The 21326-nt window shown below is 44.1% G+C and overlaps 1 protein-coding gene across 1 annotated transcript in view; it reads right to left on the bottom strand.

Moving 5' to 3' along the window:
- The window catches only part of MAML2 (mastermind like transcriptional coactivator 2), a gene marked incomplete at its 5' end in the record, with an annotated part of 367290 nt that extends 346584 nt beyond the window's left edge, over positions 1-20706 (bottom strand). The window contains one exon of the mRNA XM_080687481.1: positions 20203-20706. Within this exon, the coding sequence (XP_080543607.1) occupies positions 20203-20706 (504 nt within the window). The remainder of the gene's footprint in view (positions 1-20202) is intronic.
- Between the last annotated feature and the right edge of the window lie 620 nt (positions 20707-21326).

Below are 21326 nucleotides of genomic sequence, written 5' to 3'. Positions count from 1 at the left end.
AACGTGGCCAATCTCCGAAGCACAGTTGCCTTCCTCTGCTGCAAGAGGTATCAAGAAATGCTAAACCCTCATGGAACATTGTCATTTCTCCTGTGATGGAATACGAGAGTTTACCTTTTAGAGTCTTAAAAAATCTCAAAGTCCAACCTCCCCTTTTTAACATTTAAATTCCTGAAGCTCCTGCTTTTAGGGCTGTAGGTCACAATCTCCTCAAAAGATTAATCTGTGTTTTGTTATACTTGACTAAAAATATTCCAAAGGTAAAAGAGCCATATTTGTGAAACCCTTTACTTCACTGAATTTCTGGATATTACTTTTTAAGTAATCAATGATGCATCTATGCATAAGCAAGTCAACGAAAGTTTAGAAATTTATGTTTTCCTAATAGGACCAGTAAAGTCTCCAGAATTCAGTGTGTGCACGAAATGTCTATAGAACAGTTTTATTCTAAATATAAGAGACTTTAAAGGCATGAACAATTTACTCAGCTTACTGGACTGCCTTTCTTTGAGCTGTCCTGTCTATCATATACACATGTAGCAGCCATCATTCCCTCTGTGCATGTTTGATGGGCATATGTCAAAGTAAAACCACCTAGCAATTCCATTTCTTCCTCTCCTCAAATTACCAATATGATTGGACCATCAAATTAAGCAGCTAAATGCCAAATTTTCTTTTTTTAGATCACACACATTTTTGAGTTAGATGACTGGAAAAATAGTCCTGAAGTCTGGGCTTTCAATTTTTTTTTTTTTATAACAACTTCTCAACAGTTCAACCTCTTTAGTAAATATGAGTAAAGAAAGTGAGCTCCCAGTCATAGCACATGTTTACAACTAAGTTAAAGGCTCTTAAAAATAGGGTGTTTGATGGTCCACTGCCAAAATACGAACTCTAGCAGCCTGGAGTGCACAGCTAATAATAAAGAGTCAGTGTTTCTACGAAAATCCCCGAGACCAAGCTCCGACTGAGCTTTATCCTTTTCACCAAGGAGTTCCCCACAATGACACAGAGACATAAATTTGGATTTAGAGGTCAAGGTGGGAGGGGAAGAAGGCTCAGAATGGTGGGAGGCCACTTAAAACCAAAGAAAAACATTGCTGGACCAGACTCAAAACTAAACTGCAAAGCAGAACAAAAAAAGTTCAGCTGCTACGTAAGGACTGCTTGCCTGTTGGAAAAGAAGGACATGTTTTAGATAGATAATAAAAGTCCAAGGTAAAGGAAACATGTCAAGTATGAAGACAGCTACATGTGCTTTCTGTCCAGATTCCTGAAACTCGAAGGAAATATTTGCATCTCTTAGGAAGAACTGGCTGCACTGTATAGAGTGAAGAATCATATTACCCCAGTTTCAGTGGATTCTTATTCCTGCCACATTTCACTGCTTCACTTCAGGTTCTTTGGCCCTTGGAATCCTTGGAGAATATGACAAAACTGTGGGACATGTCTACATTGAGAATGTACACATCACACAAAATTTTACATTCAATTCAGGTGGTTCACAAACTCAAGACTCTCTAACACTTAGCTTTCTAGGGTAAAAGGAAGCCATTGATATAGTAAAGAAGGCATTTTCCAAGAGCCCATGGAACCACTTCATTCCAGATCCTTAAAGTGGGGCTTGGACATAATAGCTCAATACATATTTGCTAAAATTTGTATTGAGGCAGCTATAGCAGAATTTGATTCCCAAAAGAAAGTTCCAGTGATCTCACTTATGTTTAGGGCATACTTTCCTCATTTCTACCTTTAATTTGTCTCTGCTTCTACCAAAAATGGATTTCCTTCAGAATACTGATCATGAGTGACAGTATCTCCAACATTTTCACATAAGAGGGGCTTGGGAGCAATCTGGTTGTAAGTCAGGGAGGGAGTGAAGCTGAGTTTGTACTGTACTTTACAAAAATACTGAAAAAAAACCCTCAGTCACTCTATCAGAGCTCTCAGAGAGAGCTCTGGTGTATGGTGTATTCAAGGAACTTACAATTAACTTACTTACTAGTAAACTTAACTTTATTCTATAAATGGATGTAAGGCCCACTCATGGTGTAATCTGGTCTTAACACATTCTATACAGGAAAGAGTTAATATTCCACTAGGAATCTATATTCAATATCCTCCAAGTTTTGGTTCCTGAATCCTGAAGAATCCACCTGGAGACTTGTCAGCCATGCTGCCTTCTCTCTGCCATGGCAGATAGCAATAATGAACCACCATGGCTCTCCTTTCCACTGAGCTTGGATAGCACCTTAGACTCCTCTACAGTCCTCCAGGTAGTACTACCAACTTACCCTGGCATGCAAGTTGAATATACGTATTTGTCACTCACAAAACCTACATGTTCAAGTGCTTTCTATCTCTTAAAAACAACAACAACAACAACAAACAAACAAAAAAAAAAACAAAAAAAAAAAAACAGGACACAGGCAACTATCTCAGAGAGTAATTTGTGGCCCCCTAGGCATCCATTCTGAATTTCATCTGTTCCTTAGGTGATGAGTTCATTCTAATTGTTATTGATTTTTGAAAGTCTTGTTGCACTTCGCTTCCAAACTCAGATCTGGATCATGTGTGAGCTAGCATCTGGTATTACGTGTGTAACTGCCTTCTCTTGTACGCAGTAGGAAACCATAACTAGACACATGGCCAGGGGCATCACCCTGCTCTGTTCAAATCCGGACTCTGTCACTCACGGCTGAATGATCTGGGCCTGTTCCTTCACCTCATGCCTCAAGTTCCTCATCAGTCAAATGGAAATAACTACTTCATTGTGTGATTGTAAAGAAACATGAGTTAATATTCAAAAAAGACTTAGAAGAGTGCCTGATACATTGAACACTTGATACATGTGATTTAAAAACGTATGTTGAACCAAAAGGGTACCTTGAAGATCAGTGTTTCATATTTGGTGTATGGTACATTTAGTCACAGAAATATAAAAGGTTGGGGCCCTTATCAAAATCATGCTCTCTGTCTGCAGTTTAATTTCAACAAACATTTACCAATGCTTGCTTACTAGGGGTCTGACAGTATTGTATGTCCTGGAAATACAAAGATAAATAAGGCACCTTTCCACCTGGAAGCAAAATCCCATCACTTATGAACTCCTGCATTTTCTCCAGATGAGCAAAGAAAGGCCTGTCAGCATAAAAACGATATTTAACTTGGATCAGAATGGATTCAAAATCACTTTTCAGCGAAGGGTTGCAGGTCTCTTCCTTAAGCTCCATCTAAGATATTCATTCCAAAATAAGCAACAGCAAGGAGAAAAACTCAGACCAATCTTGGTGTCAGAGATGAATCTGCTTCTCTGATTCAAGATCAAGTTTCTGTTCATAAAAATCTTTAGCCTTCTCTCCCCAGATCTTCGAGTTGATTCACTAGACTCAAATAGAGAGCAAAGTGTGGGCTTTCATAAATTAAAAAAAACTGTTCTCACCTCACCTTGCATTCTTACCAATTAATACATTTTTTAAAAAGAAAAATAACAAGACTCTTTTTTTCCAGCCTCCCTTATTCTAGACTTGATGTGCCCTGGTTGTCTGACATCCTCGTTCCATTCATGATTGCCATTCTTTCTAGGCGAGTCATTGCTTCAAAGTATGTGTGGGTGTGCTTGGGGGAAGCTCAAGATATTCAATGTCCTCATCTTAGATGCAAATTCAGTGATGAGTTTGTGGCCCAGCTACTCAACTTTGCCAGCTGTACACCCTGCACAGGTTCAGGGGTCAGAGGGTGGATTGCTGCTCACTAGTGAAGTTAGCACAGGCCACTTCACGCCCTAAAATTGGTGTGATGATATCCCAGAGAACAAAGTGAGGTCATCTGTGTGTGCACATTCAATAAACTGCAAATTGGCTTTCCAAAAGTAAGATATTATTAGCATTTCTCAACTTCTCAGAGTCTGTTTCCTATTTGTAAAATTTTAAAAAGCTACACTTGCCTTATTTATAGCACAGGATTTCGGTGAAGACTCTATGGGTTGAGTATATCTGAGAAGGTATTACTGACTATTGCAAATGCCAGGTACTGCTTCTACTGCCTCCCGAGGGCCTGCTGAGCCTCTACCTCCTTATGGCGCGGATGCTAATTTCCTGACCCTTTCTTTTCTGTTTCTATTGCTAGAGAGAGATGATATCCTTCTTTGCCTCCAAACGTGCCTTTCAGCAGTTTCTCTTTAATTCTCAAACCTCAGTGACGTCTAACAAAATGATTACTATAGCTCCAAGGCACAGAGGATGCTGACATGACCACCCTACTGTGCAGAAGCTTCAGAAGCAGAATTTTCCTTAGACTGGCCCAAGCAGCACACAGCCTGGACCGGGAAGGCCACTGTGCAGGCAGCTGTCCAGGCTTGCGGCAGGCACTAGCCAAGGAGTGCATCTTCCAGGGTAGCCATTTGTTTATGGTCATCACTTTCCACTTCCCAGGGTGGTTCCCAGATTTGCTTCCTTTTCATTGACCCAAGTCAATCTCCAGTCAGCCACATATACACTAATAAAAGAGAAAGATGCAAATTGACTGTACATTCGTGATGCCCACCAGCCAAGCAGGAGTGAGTATGCAAATTAATGCAACAAAGATGGCGGGTTAACTTGCATACAAAGGTGCCGAGCGGTGGGGGCAGGATGCCTGTGTTGTCGCCATGGCGACAACGTAGGTGTTCCGCAACACCCCAGCCACTCTGGGCCTCTGGGCAGCGTGGGAAGGTGGAAAGGTGGAAAGGCGGCTCTGGGCTGGAGCAAAGGCAGAAAGGCGGCTCCAGGCCGGAGCAAAGGCAGTGCCTGCAGCCAGAGGAAGGAAGGCCCATTCTTGCACGAATCTTCATGCATCGGGCCTCTAGTTATTGAATAAAGAGCTGCACATTATTGTATCAAGAGTTGAATTTACCTCCTTCATGTACTTGTTTGTTTACTCTCTGTCCTCCTCCCCTCAATCCCCATTGAAATGTAAACTTCATTAAATAAGAACTTTGTCTCTCCTGTGTGGTTCAAGGGCCTAACACAGGACCCGGTGTACAATAGGCAGTCAATATACATAACCTCTATTCCATCATCCTTTTCCTTGCACCAGTGTTTTCTACTCATGAGGAATGGGGCTATAGAGGTTCAATCTGGGAAGAATCTTAGAAGATCATCATGCCCCTGTAGCTTTCAAAGGGGGTTGTAGCACTGCAACCATGTTTTTAATTACATGAGGCATATCTAGATCTGCATACACACACACACACACACACACACACACACACACACACACACACATAGAGATTGAGAGAGAGTGGCCAGATTATTATGATCTCTGAATGCATAATGATCTGGCCACTCAGTGTATATCCTATATAATAAAAGGCTAATATGCAAATTGTCCCCTCGACCAGGAGTTCGACCAGCAGGCAGGCCGGCCAACTGCCCATGTCCCCTCCCCCTGGCCATGCTGGTCGGACCCACCCATGCACAAATTCATCCACCGGGCCTCTAAAATACACACACACACACACACATACACACACTGAGTGGCCAGATCATTATGCATTCAGAGATCATAATAATCTGGCCACTCAGTGTATATATGCCTTCATGTGATTAAAAACTAGTGTTTATATTTAAAGTTATATATTCTTTAGTGTGACTAAAAATTTAGGAGATATATATATTCTCCTAATTAAATAGGAGGTGGGGACCTAGGTTGCCTACCACATGTTATTCCACCTCTCTCTCCTACCTCCAGTCCTGAAAGACTCATAGGCAGCTCTAGTTTAAACACTACAGATCTGGTCATTCACTCAATAAATATTTATTGTGGATCCATAATATTCCAGAAACAGCTGGGGGCTGGGGATGTAGGTGGTGAAACAAAACTGGGAGGTTCCTGGTCTCACAGAGCTTACATTCCAGTGGGGAAAAATAGGAAATGCACAAATAAATAAAGAATTGACCTAAGTTCAGATAGTGATAAAAGTTTGAAGACAATAAGACCTCTATAATTGGATAAAGTCATAGGGAAGAGGAGAGAGGAAGAGAGATCAATCATGTGTTTGCACATTAGTTAGGGTAGCCATGGATGTCTCTCCAAGGAGGTGATAATTGAACTGAATCCTATGTGACAGGAATAACCTAGTCAAGCAAAGTGCTGAGGAATCCAGCCCTTTGAGGGCACAGAAGCAAAGGAGGAATGACTAACCCCAAGGTCACCCTGGTAGTTGGTAGTAAGGCTTGGTTTCCTTCACTCCACTTACCATAATGATCTAGTGATCTTCCTAGTTTCTGCGGTTTGGCCTACTCTTATTTTCTGCAGCAATTTCCTTTAAAACTGATACCATACTTTTTAATGCAGTTCCTCATTTTTATTTTCTCTGTAAAGTCACCTATGTAATCAGCGTGTGACTTTTAGTCTATATATACACTAAAAATAATCATGGTAAACAAAGGGCGTGTATGTGTGTGTGTGTGTGTGTGTGTGTGTGTGTGTGTGTGAGAGAGAGAGAGAGAGAGAGAGAGAGAGAGAGAGAGAGAGAGAGAGAGGTGGAGATTTGAGATTCAAGACATATTTTCTAAGCAAAAGTAAGACCCAATCCATCAGAAAAGAAATAAAATTTGACTTCCTTTATCTTAGTATTTTAAAAAAGAAAAGCCATGTTGTATAGCAGGGGTCCTCAAACTTTTTAAACAGGGGGCCAGTTCACTGTCCCTCAGACCGTTGGAGGGCCGGACTATAGTTTAAAAAAAAAACTATGAACAAATTCCTATGCGCACTGCGGGCCCGGGACGAGTCGGCTGCTAAGCAGGACAGGCAGCAGCACCCGGTGAGCCGGATAAATGTCCTCAGCGGGCCGCATGTGGCCCGCGGGCCGTAGTTTGAGGACGCCTGTGTATAGTGTAAAACCAAGATACTTGCATCTAAAAATCCAAAAAAGTCTTAACAGAAGAAAAGCTAAGGAATTGAGAAGTTACAGAAAAAAAATCTCACCGCCTCTATGGCTCTAACCTACCAGACAATAAAGCTGAGTATGTCTACCCTTTGAAACAAAATAAAACAACCACAACCAAATGACCCTTCTGGCTTTCTACTAGCAACGTCTTGCTTTGTGAGAGAAAACGCACTGGAGCCTAGGGTGTGATCCACAGACCCAGAAGAGTCGAGAAGTCCTAAAATGCAATTTGAAGAGCGGTGCTCCAAAGAAATCAAGAGCTACAGAGGAAGGGGCCTGTGCTCTCAAAGAAATGAGCTAGATCTCATATTTGTTTGGGTAAATTTTCCTTTGTTGGTTTGTTGGGAGCAGCTCCTGTGCACACACACACACCCCAGGCCCCCCCCCCCCCCGCCCCCAGTTTTATTAAGTCCCTAAACAGATCTGAGTTTTAAGGGCTTAGAGCTGCCCTTGGGAAATAGGTGATTACTCTCTCTGCTTAGGGTTTTAGTGATAAGGGGGAAAAAAAAGGAGGCAGTGGATTGAATTCCCCTCCTCCAGGCTAATTTCTCAGTGACTCTCATTTGTAGTTCCCTTTAAAGCAGAAACATCTTTTTAAAATGAAGTGGTGACACATGTGAAATCCTATCCATTAACCAACACTTTGCGATGGTTATGTGTATGTGAAAGAACGACAGAGACAAACAGATGGAGAGAGTGATGCATATGGCGGAAACGCTAGTCAATTCCTGAGGAAGGAAAGCTCCACAAGCATCTTTTCCTTCCCATTTTACATTTTATAGTTCATGTAATTATTGGGAATTTCTTTATTCACGGAAATGTCACAAGTGCAGTTGGGAGAATCTGGGAGGAGGAATCACTGTTCCCTCTAAAAATAAATTTGATGGAACAAACTCCAGTCCCACAACTGTGTTTCTCAGAGTAGCACCCTAAACCCCAACAAGCAGGGTCAGGCATGGAGTGGCGTGTTCATTATTTCTAGGAAGAGTGTTAAGCAACTGACATGACTGGGCTTTCCCTCCACGGGGCTTGCTCCCAAGATCACTTCCGATACTCTTCACTTGCTTTTAAAAACAAAGCATTACCACCATGGGCACCTTTCCTTCTTTGGATTCTTCCTAACAGATATATTTGAGAAAAGACTGAACTTTGAAAAGCAAAAGAAAAATATCAGGGAACTTATTCAAGGTTTGTCATCTCAAAAGGGGCCACAGACGTGATCCCAGCCACACACCCAGTGCCCCTTGCTTTTCCAAGAAGGAAAGTAAGTACCAGGAAGCTAAAAGGCCTTGACCAACTTGCCCTACTAGTTAGTATAGTGGGAGCACTAGGACCTTCAACACTGAATTCCCAGGCCAGTGCTCTTTCACTCTGTCACTAATAAGGACAGTAAGTATAATATAGTATCACTTCCTTCTTGCTTATTCATTTATTGTGAGGTGTAAGATGGAAAAAAAACGAGGGATTTAGAGCAATTTGAGTTTAGAAACTCTGGATTTCAAGTGTTTATGCTTGAATCAAGAATATGCTTACTTTGCCCCCTGCCTGCTGTGCTAGCAAGCAAAGTCTTCTGTGACCTCGAAGATCGAATGCAATTACATTGCCCATATATATTTGCTATGCTGCTTGACTCTCCCAAGGGCAGCATAACAGTACAAGGGGAGTGACATCTTTATGAGGTTAACCCTTTTCTGCTTTAAGGGGAGACTACTGAAGGCAGATGTGTTCCCTGGAGCGTAACAAGAAGCTGGAAATGTAGTAGTTAGGAGGAATGACAGCACCAGGCCACCATTCAGGAGGGAAGAGGCAAATTGCTATTTGGAGGAAACAGTGAGCTGGGGAAGCCTATGAGAATATTGATGCCATGAAGTGAAAGTGGGATGACAAAAGGGGTGGGGCTCGAATTATAATACAGTGAAAAAGAGACAAAGAAACTAATGTTTGTTAGGTTCCAGCATGCTAGGGTCTTTCTGCATTATCTCATTTAACCCTTACAACCTTTTGAGATAGTTCTATTATCATCAAAAGCAGAAAATGAGTCTCAAAGATTGCGGACGGATCACAAGAATTCTCGCTTCATATTACACAGTGTTTTACAAAGTATCATACTTTAACAAGATATTAGCTTGTAAGAACATGTAGTAAATAACTTCAAAATGCAATGGGTATTTAATTTTAAAGCGTGCCTTTAACATTTATGTAAAATGTTTTTTGTACTCATTCAATAGAAACTTATCTGGCCACTGGGTAAAGCTAGCAATCGAACTACTGGTCCACAAAGTGTTATGTAACCAGTCTTGGGGTAACACATCTAAAGAGGTGGAATCATCTTCCATGCCGAGGTGTTCTGATTCTGATTCAGTTACCCCTTGCTAAGTTACAAATTACCCCAAAACTTCATGGCTTCAAACAGTGAAGCCATGTTCCCCATGATTCTCTAGGTTGGCTGGGTAGTTAACCCTCAGCTGATTTCTCCTGGGGTCACTCACTCACTCAGATGGCTGCATTGAGTCAGAGAGTTGGCTAGTCTAAGATGGCCTCACTCTCGTGTTCACAGCTGGTGCTGGTTCGAGGCAGGGGCACCTTAGTCCTCTGCATGTGGATGCTCATTCTCTCGCCGGCGGGACCAGCTTCTTTCCATGGTGGTGTCAGTGTTCCAGGAGGGCTTGTTTTTGTTTTGTGTTTAATCACTTTATTTGGATGCGACTGACATATAAAAAGCTGTACACATTTAACATATACAGTTCTGTAAATTTGGGGATAAGTGTGCACCTGTGAAACCATCGCCACCATCAAGACCATACACATATCCATTGCCTTCCAAAGTTTTCTCCTGCTGTTATTATTATTTGTGGTAAGAACACTTAACATAGGGTTTACCCTCTTAACAAATTTTAAGTCCAAGAGAGCTTTCTAAAGCCCATCCTCAGAATTAGCACAGTTTCACTTCTGTCACATCCTCTTGGTTAAAACAAATAAATCGTCTTTAAACTTCAGACTTAAGGGGGGAAATCGCGTCCACTTATTGCTGGGAGAAGTGGTAAAGTCACATTGCAAAGGGATAGAAGGCAACATCGGGACCATTTACAAAACAACCTACCGTAGGCTTTCCACTCCATGCTCTTTCTACTAGCAAAACTTTAATAAAAATTCCAAATTGCCCTTAATGTTCTTTTTGTAGGTTTATAAAAAGTCCTTAATAAAAGGACTACTTTCTATAACCTGGAATAGTTGTCAGAAAACTTGAGTTCTCGATCTAATTCTACTGCAGTGGGATCGTGGAACGCTTTCTTTTAAGTGGGCTTTAATTTTGTCATCTATGAGAAAGAGTTCGGTCTGTTTGCTCTCTGAGGCAGTGGTCCTCAACGTTTTTAATGCCGCGACCTTTTAATACAGTTCCTCATGCTGTGGTGACCCCCAACCATAAAATTATTTTCGTTGCTACTTCCTAACTGTAATTTTGCTACTGTTAATGAATCGTAATGTAAATATCTGTGTTTCCTGATGGTCTTAGGCTCTACAGCAGCGGTTCTCAACCTGTGGGTTGCGACTGCTAGCAGGGTCGCCTAAGACCATCGGAAAACACAGATATTTACATTACGATTCATTAACAGTAGCAAAATTACAGTTAGGAAGTAGCAACGAAAATAATTTTATGGTTGGGGGTCACCACAGCATGAGGAACTGTATTAAAGGGTCACGACATTAAGCACGTTGAGAACCACTGCTCTAAGGGCTCATGCAACTCTATCCACTGACAGTGTCTTATTCTGAGATCAATAGGAACTAGCTTCCTGGGGGATGGGCAGGATGGAAATGAAAAAGGGTGGAAAGCAGATGGCCTCTATTTTGCAACATACTCTCTTTTATTTCTGTGGGTGCAGAACCTGGGAGGCAGTGAGCAAACGGCATGCCTGCCCATGGGTGGCGAACTCTTCCATGATCTGGGTGCTGCTCTGACCATGTCCACATATGATATACTAAGGGGGTACAGGCCCTCCAGCAGGACATCAAGGGCTTCTGGACCTGGTTAGACAAAACACTTCCCAAGCAACACACTCGCCCCAGCTAAGCAGACAGGAGAGGTGGGAAGGCTCCTGAGTGGTCTCTTCCTGCGGGAAATGCGTCGCTGGAAGCTCTCTCAGAAAGATATTGTTGCCTAGCCTATGGAAGATCAGGTTCCCAAGCAGCAAACTAATGTTTAATTTAGCACAAGGATAGCTCAGAAGCTCTCTCCCGGGGACCACGCCTGTAAACAGACGCACATGCAAAGAATCTAAGCGAGAAAAGGAAGCTCTCCTAGTGCAAAGGCTGCAGGACTTGGGTGCAACCACGGCTGAACCAAAGCCCCCGCCGGTTGCTTGTTAAGAGGACCGCTGCTCTTTCCTGTCTATTCTTATGTCTGTACTTTGCACATGTTCTTAACACTTCCGAGAAACAACCCAATGGGATAAGCCACTAGCACATACTTTTTGCAGCCTGAAATGACACGATGCAGTGTGGCAATCAAACGTGCCAGCCTTAGCCGGTTTAGCAAGTATCAGTCCACTTAGGTGAACGACAACAAAAAACTTAGTCACTCCAGCTTCTCGGCCGGAGAATGTTTTTGTTTTTACATAATTCAGACTTCAGAGACCTCCCGAAATGAGCAATGTATACTTAAGCCTGGCGATCATCACTCCAAAGACACAGTACAGTACAAATTGTATTCAATTAAGCCACTTCTTTGCACCCTGGTTACCATGATTCTAAGAGATTATACTGTGTCTCCAATAGACCCCTGGTAAGTTATTAGCCGTTACAGCAAACTTTTGCCTTAAGTAACATTTTCTGAAAACAAAACAAAAAAACCCTCAAACATGTAATTAACTTTCTATTCAAATACATCACAATTACCTGAAAAGAAGTCTTTTGTATAGTGAAGTCTGTGGGGCTTCATGTGGGTGAGAGTTATTAGTGGGTTGGAAAAGATCCACAAATATAACTCATGCCACATTTCTGACAAAAGAGAGTTTTTTAAACAACAGTGTTAATGATTCCATATTAATGTATGAACCTGTCATAATGACTCGTGGAACATTGTAAAAACAATACAAACCAAAACAAACCCAGCATGAGCTTGACACTACCTTTTCTAAGAATATTCTCTCCCAAGGAGCGGAGGGCGGGGGGCGGGGGGCGGGGGGGAGATGCAAGTTTAAATGATGGGGAATAAACAAACAAACAAAATTCTGACTCCATCCTTCGCTCAGAGTCAGAACCAACACATGCATCCTTGCCCAAACATCACCCACCCAACAAGATTATTCTTACTCTAATCCTGTCACTTCTTCATAGAAGCATTGTGCTTTGGGTTCAGATTTATCATCACCAAGACTTGCTTGGAAGGAAGCCTTGGCAAATTTTCCACATGTTTCCCACAGAAAGTCACATTTTAGGAAGCACTGAGCAAAGGTGGGAGTCCAAGCTGAGAACCACAGCAAGGCATAACATTTTCATCCTGCTCTTGGGGAAGAGGGCAAACTCGCATTGCCCATTCACTTGCAGCTCTTTGCAGTGAGCTAATTGATTCTTCAGCAACTTGAGCCGGGATCTGGCTTTCAAGAGCATAAATTTAAAGCTCCACAGCTGGGAACTTCTAACTCTTTGTCACTTTGTGACCAGATTCACTTAAGAATTATTCATCAGTCTGAATTAATAATTCAGTTAAAGGGTAAATTTGGGCTATTCAGTTCTAATGATTCCAAACTCTCAATAGATGGTTTAAATTTCTCATTTACCCACAAAGCCCACATGCCACACTCACTGGGCAAATGAATGGAAACCCAGCCTCTATTCTCGAAGAAGTGAAAAGTCAAATAAACACTGACTCTGGTCAAATTCCGGATGAGGACTCCTAGAATCCCAGGATTTGAAGAAATATTAATGGAACCTTTTCTCAAGAAGGGCACTATTTAACCCATTCCAGGGAAATGTAAACCTAGCCCAGATGACATCTCCATATTAAACTACTTAGGGAAACTGAATACTGTGATATCCCTCACTGGCCATTTTAAGTAAATATTAAAGAGAAAAGCCATGTCCTTCTACAAGGTGCCCCTGACACATTCTGGAGATAGAATCCATGGCTGGGAAAACCATGAATCTGACTCGAGTATGTCACATCTCAGATCAATAATAACAGCTAAAATTTACTGAGCCTCTACCAGGTGACAGGCAGTTACCTCATTTACTCAATGACCCTACATAGTTAGTTCTATTACTATTATTCCATGTTACAAGTGAGGAAACCGAGGCAGAAGAGGTTAGCTAACTTAACCACGAAGACATAGCTATTAAGTGGTAGCGCTCACCCCTGACCCCAGTCTCTTTACTGCTATGATACCTTGCTTCCTTAAACAGTCAACTTTAACACTTTTGTTTCCAACCCCACCTACTCTCTTTTTAGACTGTAAATACTAAGAGGGAAAAGGCTATATCAAATTACTCATCATGGATACATTAATTCCCATGGCATAGAAGAGCTACACAATACGCAATTCTTTAATGAAAAAATGAAAAATTTCTCCAAACTTTAAAAGCATTCATATCCACAATCTTGATATGAAATGTCAGAACCTTCACTAAAACCATGAAGAGTACAGTGCACGTAAACTCTGTTGTTTTCCCATTTTCATAGTCATTCATTTGACAGTTGGTTGTGCTTCAAGTCTTGTGGAGCATGGGTAAACTTCTCACTTCCTTCTAGAGGAAATGAAACAGCTTTTATTCTTTCGCATCTCTTCCTTAGATTGTGTAGGAAAGGGTGGAAGCTGGCAGCCATAGGTAGATAGCCCACTAGCTATGGTCAGCATCCCAGCATCATGCCTTGAATCAGAGGGCAAAGGAACTGTTGGCTTTTCTCCTCTGCCATCTATTCCATATGGTACCTTCCCTGCCCTGTGGACCAGACAGGAGAACCTAATATTCCAGTAAACTCTGGGGGAAGTATAAAAGATTGGTAACACATCTGCATTAAAAAGCAAGCCAGAAAGTAAGTAAATCTCAAAGACCATCTGGACTTGCAGCCTTTCATAGATTTCTGCTCACATTTTTTTTTTAATGAAATCACCTTTTCCAAGTTAGTAAACAAGCAAACTCATTTGTAGGAAGATCAGTTTACACATCAAGAGAACACACTTTTACCCACAGGGCAATTCTTATTGGCCCTGGAAGGCCTCCAGAGGAGGAGTTGGTTCTGCTTCTTTTAGTTTCTCTTTTGTGTCTAGCTAGTATGCTTTTAAAACCATCTCCTTTGGATGCCAAAGGCCATGTCATGCTGTATATAACTCACTGTGAATGGGAGAAGTGTGTAAATAGCAAGGCATTAAGCCGCTCAAGGGACCTGGAGATAGGTAATACAGAACACTTAGGCAATGTGCTATGAGAAGAGGCGGCTCGAGGGGAAATGTAATACTTGTCTTCAAGTATATGAAAGATTATTATTGCTTCATAGATGCTGACTCCTCTGAGTCCTGCTTGCTCTACCATTTTCCAGGGCTTCTGACTGCACTCTTGCCAGAACTCCTGACCCTCCCTGAAGAAGATCCACCGTACTCGTGCCCCGCTTGACTCAAACCCAACCACAGGGGAGTCAGGCTTCACTCTCTGCCCCAGACACCTAACGTTCATGGTCATCCACTCTCAGCTGCCCCATTCCACATTCCACATTCACTCACTCCTCACAGGCCCTGCTGGTGACCCACAGTCTCTAAAGAGCTCTCCCAGCCTGGATTTGAATCTCTCTCCTACCGACTATCAACAGTGCTAATGCTTAGAGCACCCATGTGCCAGGCTCTGTGCTAACTGTTTTGCCAAAGAATATTAGCTTTATTTTACAGATGAAGATACTGCTGCTCCAAGAGAATAAAGTTATTTTCCCAAGCTCATATAGCTAGTAGGTGTGAAGTAAGGATCTGAACACATGTTGATCTACAAAGTCTATGCATTAAATGCTTCCATTTACTGCATCCCTAAGCCTCAGTTTACTTATTTTAAAATGGGGCAAATGTTGCTTATGCATCTGTTTGGGCTTTCGTTTGTTTTTGGTAAGGCATTACATAAAATATGTAATGAAAGTGCCTCGTACATTCTAGGGCTCAATAAATATTTATTCCTTTCTCTGACTTTCTAAATCAGTTTTGGTCCATTCTACCTAATTTTGCTGTTACTTTCTTGATGTGGTCTTGATTAGCCTACTAGACTGTAAGTTTGCAGGGACTTTGTCTTTTGCTGTATTTATGTTCTCCGGCAGAGCCTGTTAGAAAGTGAGGGAAATTAGCATGAGGATGGAGAAGGAAACTTTAGAATTATTTTCCTTAAGCATGACCCCGCTATGAACATATATAATGGGCTAGATTAAAGGACAAGGAAGTAGTAGAATCCACTCAGGATGGTTTGGATGGTTTAGCTGCTATGCAGAGCAGAACTAGATATCTTTTTCAGATTTCTTTCTAGGCTTCTTGAGATTAAATTGCAGTGATAAACACACATACACCATCACTGAAAACAAAAACAGTTAATCATGGCCACACGTTTAGTCATATTTAATTGTTATGTTTCAGAACATTTGAAAACCCATGTTTGTCTTGGTACTTCCAAAAGGTGTACAGTATTAGGGAAGCCATACAGTATCAAACTTTAACTCTCAGGAACATTGGATGAACATCACCTAGCAATGATATTATTTCAAAGAAAGCAGATGACTTCTCTCAATAAACAGCGACCCAAACAAGCAAGACATATTGGTTGACATAACATCACTTCGCTGTCAAAGCGAGCTTTCTGTCACTTTTTGATAAAGGATTGTACCAACTTCTCTCTCCACTTGAACTCTTTTGCTTTTGTGAGCTCTTATAATTGTATTTACTTGAAAGAAGTAGTAGGAAGGTCCTGGAGAGATAAGAACTCTCCCTTTATTACTCTGTTCTGGAAAACAGAACAGAAATAGGTCAGTTCTTAAGGAAATGATGGCTGCATACATAAATAATGTAAACACTCCTATCACTGTCCTGGGAGGACATTTATCACACAGACAGCCACGGAAACCGACATCTGGCCAATAAACTGCTCCTGTTCTCAGCTCCCTACTTACAGTGTAGAAATGTTGAGTTGCCAATTGGAAACTTGATTATTATCAGTCAAAAATAACCAGGGAACTCTGGCAATGATTGAACTTGTTTGATTTTCTTAAGCTAACAATTAACATTTTAGACTATTGTTGACAAAATATTTAACTTTCCCATACTGTGTGTGCAAACGACTTTCCTAGTATTCCTTAGACGCCCTGGTGGACACACCTTTCCCAAGCTACTCAGGTCCACGCAGGGGCCTGTAAGAGACGTGCATTCCGAGGCCCCAAACACTTTCGCAGAACAGTCCCTGTGAACTAGGACTTTCTGGGACCTTCAGGAACACTTAAGCACACTGATATCTCAGTCTTATCTTGACAGCACTGTATTTGAAACACCAATCCCTCTATTTACAATAAAAGCTATTTCACCATTTCAAACACTCAACTGAGAGCCTAAGGATACTTTTAATCCCTGGAAAAACTGGTATTATGACCTGTTGTTTCGTCGTTTATTATTAGAAATACTAGCAATAATGCCTTGCATTTCTGCAGTGCTTTAATTTTTCCAAAGCCTGTTCGGAAACACACATTCATTTGCTTCTCTCAGCAACCCAGGGCAGTGTTATTGTTCTCTCTGCTTTACAGATGACTGTTAAGTAGCTTGTCCTAGGTCACCCAGCTGGTAGTGATCAAGCAGGCACAGAACCGAGGATGCAGACCCTTGTCTGATCTGCTTTCTTTCCTCCACACTACATTAGAGAAAAGATAATCTCTACAGCCAAAGATGGCTTGGAACCACTTATCTATCCATCCTAGCAACAGCGTATGCAACAGAAAAAGAGCTTGTCTCAGGCAAAAGGGAAAGATGGATAATGCACCACGGAAGCTCAAACTGTGCTGCTCCATGGACCAGCAATTACTCAGTTTTACAGTTCATTCAGAGATGCAAACATACTTCCCCAGCAAATGATTTAGTGCCTAAAGCCTGCTCCCAGTGGTTAGAAATGCAGATCTTCTTTAAGCCCTACGATCCGGGCCCTCTAAAAGGCTCTGTTCCTGCAGTCCCTGTAGCCGTGGGGCTTCCCCTGAACCTGTACTTGAGCTAAATGAAGAAACTGGCTGAGTAAGGGCTGCAGAATTAGGCTCTCAATGTGGACAGAATTAGAACTGGCGTGGGGGTTATTCTTGCATTGTTCTTGCATCTTAGGCTATTAAAATAACTCAGACATTGTACATTTCTTGCAGTATAACACTCCTCAAAGTCAACACCATCTCGTGGAACAGAAGTTCCCCTTTCACCATCATTCAGATACTAACTAGTATTACCGACTATATTCAAGGCATTGTGCTAGCAGGTAGGCAGGGTATGGAGCTTTCAGTTGAGGTCACAGTGCATATCTGACTTGAGGTGATCAATATTCTCTGCCTTTCTCCAAAGGGTGTTTATGGCCACTTATGAGATACCAATTAATGATTAAAGTGATACGTTCAACACACCCAGACAGAAATAAATCTGGTTACGGGCACCGCCGCAATACAATGAAGAACGCACTCTGATGCTTATTCTGCACAAAAGGCCCCTTTAAATTCACAGTGTTTTGGAAAATAAGAGGAGCAGGAGAGAAGTGAGACCTGCAGGTCCAATGGGCTTGGTGAATCACTCCCAAACACCCAGACCCTTCGCACACAATGTTATCAGGTTAATACAGTACTTGCATCACCATCACTGAGTGCCATGCTGAGTAACAAAGCACCAAATTTAGAAGCTAAAATGGAGAAGGGAATTTCCAATAACCAAGGGGGGGGCGGAAATAACCATTGTCCCTTGCAATGCCACACATTTTCAATGAAAAACAACTATTATCTTCTGACCCCTAACTCACACGGCCCCTCTCATCATCACTCAGACAGGTCGGACCCCCAGGGACTGTTTCAGGTGATGGCTGGTGTTTAGGAGAGAGAACACAGATTCCCGCTAAGACCAGGAGTGGGACAGCGGCCACCTCTGGCTTCTGCAGCACGAAAGCCTTCAGTTGGGAAAGGTCAGACACTGTGCTCTCACTTCCTCCCGCCGTGGATATTGCTAATCGTAAAGTTACAATCACCGCTAAAGTTGGTTTCATTTCGCATCCCAAAACCCCCAAGTGAAAAAAAAAAGAAGAAAAAAAAAGGCAGCCTCATCTTACTTCCAAGTGGGAGAAAAGCAAAAGCCAGAAGAACAAGGCCATGAGCAGGCGCGCCGCCTTCCTCCCAGAGGCTGGGATGCGAGGGCCACATCCAGGCTTGGCACCCAGAACAGAGGTCAGTCTTCTCCACGGAGCAGGGCTGGGCGCCTCGGTCCCTGTATCATCCCCAGAAACACTTACCAGGAGACCGGGAAGCACACAAAGCCGTATTATTGGGAGACTTGCAGACAGATTATAAATTTACTGGGGACAATCGAGGCATTTAGATACTTTTGGCTGCAGATGCTGGTGACACACACATGCATACAAACCTCATTCTTCTCGCCATTGGAGTGACTCTCTCCCTCTCCTCCCCCCTCACCTCAGCATCTCTCCTTCACAAAGCAAACTCCCCTAGCTCTCAGAGGGAATTCCAGTGAAAGGTGGGGACAGAGCAGGTGGCAAGGAGAGGAAATTAGTCTTTGAAGCTCTAGCAGAACCCCACAAACAAATTTTACTCAAGGATAAAGCAGCAAACACTAGGCAGTTTAACTGCTAGCAGTTATTTTTCATCTGGAGCGGCTCCAGGAAGTTGCAGTTCTAGGCATCCCAAGCAAAAAGGTGTGTGTGTGTGTGTGTGTGTGTGTGTGTGTGTGTGTGTGTGTGGGGGAGAGCACCCTCCTAGTCCCCGAGTTTCTGGAAACCATCCCTACAGGGATAGGGAGCCACAGAGAAGCATGCTATGGGCTGGTCTGTAAGGTGTCCTCTGCCTAGAGCTACTTTTCAAACTCCGTTGGAGAAGTTCAACGCGGTGCCTTCCTTCCTTTGGGCTTTTTGAGTACTTTTCGGCTGGCCTGGCTATTTCCTGTTGCTGACTTTCATTAGGGCTGACTTGGGCAAACTGGAGCTGTGGTGTGAGCAGACCCAGGACGCAGGAGCCCCACAGAGCTCAGAGATGGAGAAAGCTGGTGGGGCCGTGGGGCTGCGGGGCTGCGGGGCTGCGGGGCTGCGGGGCTGCGGGGCTGCGGGGCTGTGGGGCTGTGGGGCTATGGGGCAGGGCTCCACCTTCTCCCCAGAGGCTGGTGGCCCAGCAGCTTGGGGGAAGCTTGCACATGGCAAGTAGTCACCTGACCAGGACTGGCATCCAAAAACCAATGAGTCAGGGGATACTCCCTCTGGGACGGGGTGGATCTGTGCCTCCAAGGAAGAACTTCCAGTCAGGAACCTGATCAGAACTTTCAGGTTTGATATCCTGTCACCAGCAGTGGCTGAAGACAAGCCACTTCCCAGGATGACAGCTTGTGCACAGCCCCTCGGTGCCTGCCCACTTTAATGAACGCTGTCATTTGTCACTGTCCAACGGTAGTGTCTATGAAAAGAAGCTTGGGGAGAGTGCTGGGGGAGGCTATAGAGAATCAGGGAGTAGGTCTCTTAAAAAGATTCCCTGGCTGGTCTGGGATAGTTCCCTCCACATTTTGTTTTGTACTGAGGGGACCCTCAGGAACCTCTGTGTTGCAGATCACCACTTGGGTTCTCTGAAAGGGGCCACCTCAAAGGCAGGAGGGGAAAGGGTCCGTTCAACTGATCAATGTTTTCAGGCTGAAGAATGGCTTGTTGGGCCTAATCAGAGCTGACTAGCCGAAGCTGGCGCATCCCCGAGACTTGGCCTTCCTCAGTGGCTCAGATCTTGCCAGGCTGCAGCCACCTCCTCTACAAGTACAAGCTGTGGCCTCGGAGAGCCTCTGGAAAACTCAGGCTTCTCACCAGTAAGGAACACCCTCCACGTGGAGGAAAACCCATGCGTGCGCACCAGCAGAACTTGCTGAGTAAGAGTATAAACCACACACGCAGCACACCCAATGGCCTGGGAGGCAATCAGGTGACACCTTGGCCCTCTGCACCGCTGTCCACTCTTCATCAGGCCCAGGTGAGCTCTCCCCTCGCAAAAGGCCACACGACCACAGCCAGAATCATGAGAAAACCAGGTGCCTTACCGCAATCAGGGCCGAGTTCCGCTGGTCCCCTGGGGTGGACGCTGGTGGTTGCTGCTCGCCCTCGATCCCACCACCGCCACCATTATTGCTGCTGCTGAGCAGGTGCTGCTGGTGGTGATGGTGATAGTCCGGCGGGGGCGGGGGGGCCGCTGATGCTTGGGCTGCTGCAGGAGGGGCGGCGGGGGGCGGAGGGGCTGCAGTGGTGGCAGCAGCTGCAGTGGCCTTGGTGTGCTTGCCCGCCTTCCTGGCGCCCTGGCCATGCTGGACGAGGCTCAGGAGCTGCAAGGTGCTCTCCCTCTCCCGGTCTGAGCTCTCCGCTCGGCCTCGTTCATAGCGGCCTTCACAGCTCAGGTGGTGCTGGCGGCAGACGGCAATCCGCGCCCGGAGGCGCTCCACGATAGCACTGTGCACTCTTGGGGTGACTGAGCCCCCTCCAAGGAGGCCCGCCCCAGGGGCCGCCCCTAGCCCTCCTGTGGGGGCCTGCGGGGGCGCTGTGTCCCCCATCTTCGTGGACACAATGATTGCTGCCTCTGGGATGGTGGGGTGGAAGGATGCAGTAACTGGCTATTACAGGCAAGTCTGTTCTTGACAATGTGGGCTCAGTGCTCAGGGCCACATGAATAGAGGTCTTCAGAGGTTTGGGGGGGAGCAGTGGAGAAGGTGTGGGGGAGGGGCGTTGGTAAAAAGAGGATGAGGAGCAAGAATAGAAGCCAGTGGCGGAGGATGAGTCGGAGAGGAACCCCGATCGACTCACTCTAATGGCTTTTGACAGCTCTGCACAAGTTGGACGGAGTCGGTGGGGTTCCCCCGCACCAAGCGGACAAGAGCCACTAAGTACTTGGCCACCACACAACCTGGGGTTAGAGCAAGGATTCAGGGGTGCCGAGCCAGAGGCAGAAAGAGGCAGCGAAGGGGATTGAGAGAGGGATTAATAGGGAGCCGGACTCCCCCTCACCTAGTTGTTTCCGAACATTCGTGATGGGGATGTTTCTTCAGAGAAACGCATTTCGACCACTGTGTGGGTAACCCGCAGCCTTCACTTTTCCTCAGGTTAAAAAAAAAAAAAAAGTGCTGTTTCAGGAGGTTTCTGAAGTCAATGTTCAAACCGTACAAAAATCAAGAGA

This window comes from Plecotus auritus (assembly GCF_963455305.1).
Source record: "Plecotus auritus genome assembly, chromosome: 9".
Lineage (NCBI taxonomy): Eukaryota > Metazoa > Chordata > Mammalia > Chiroptera > Vespertilionidae > Plecotus > Plecotus auritus.
This window is presented reverse-complemented; position numbering and strand designations above follow the sequence as displayed.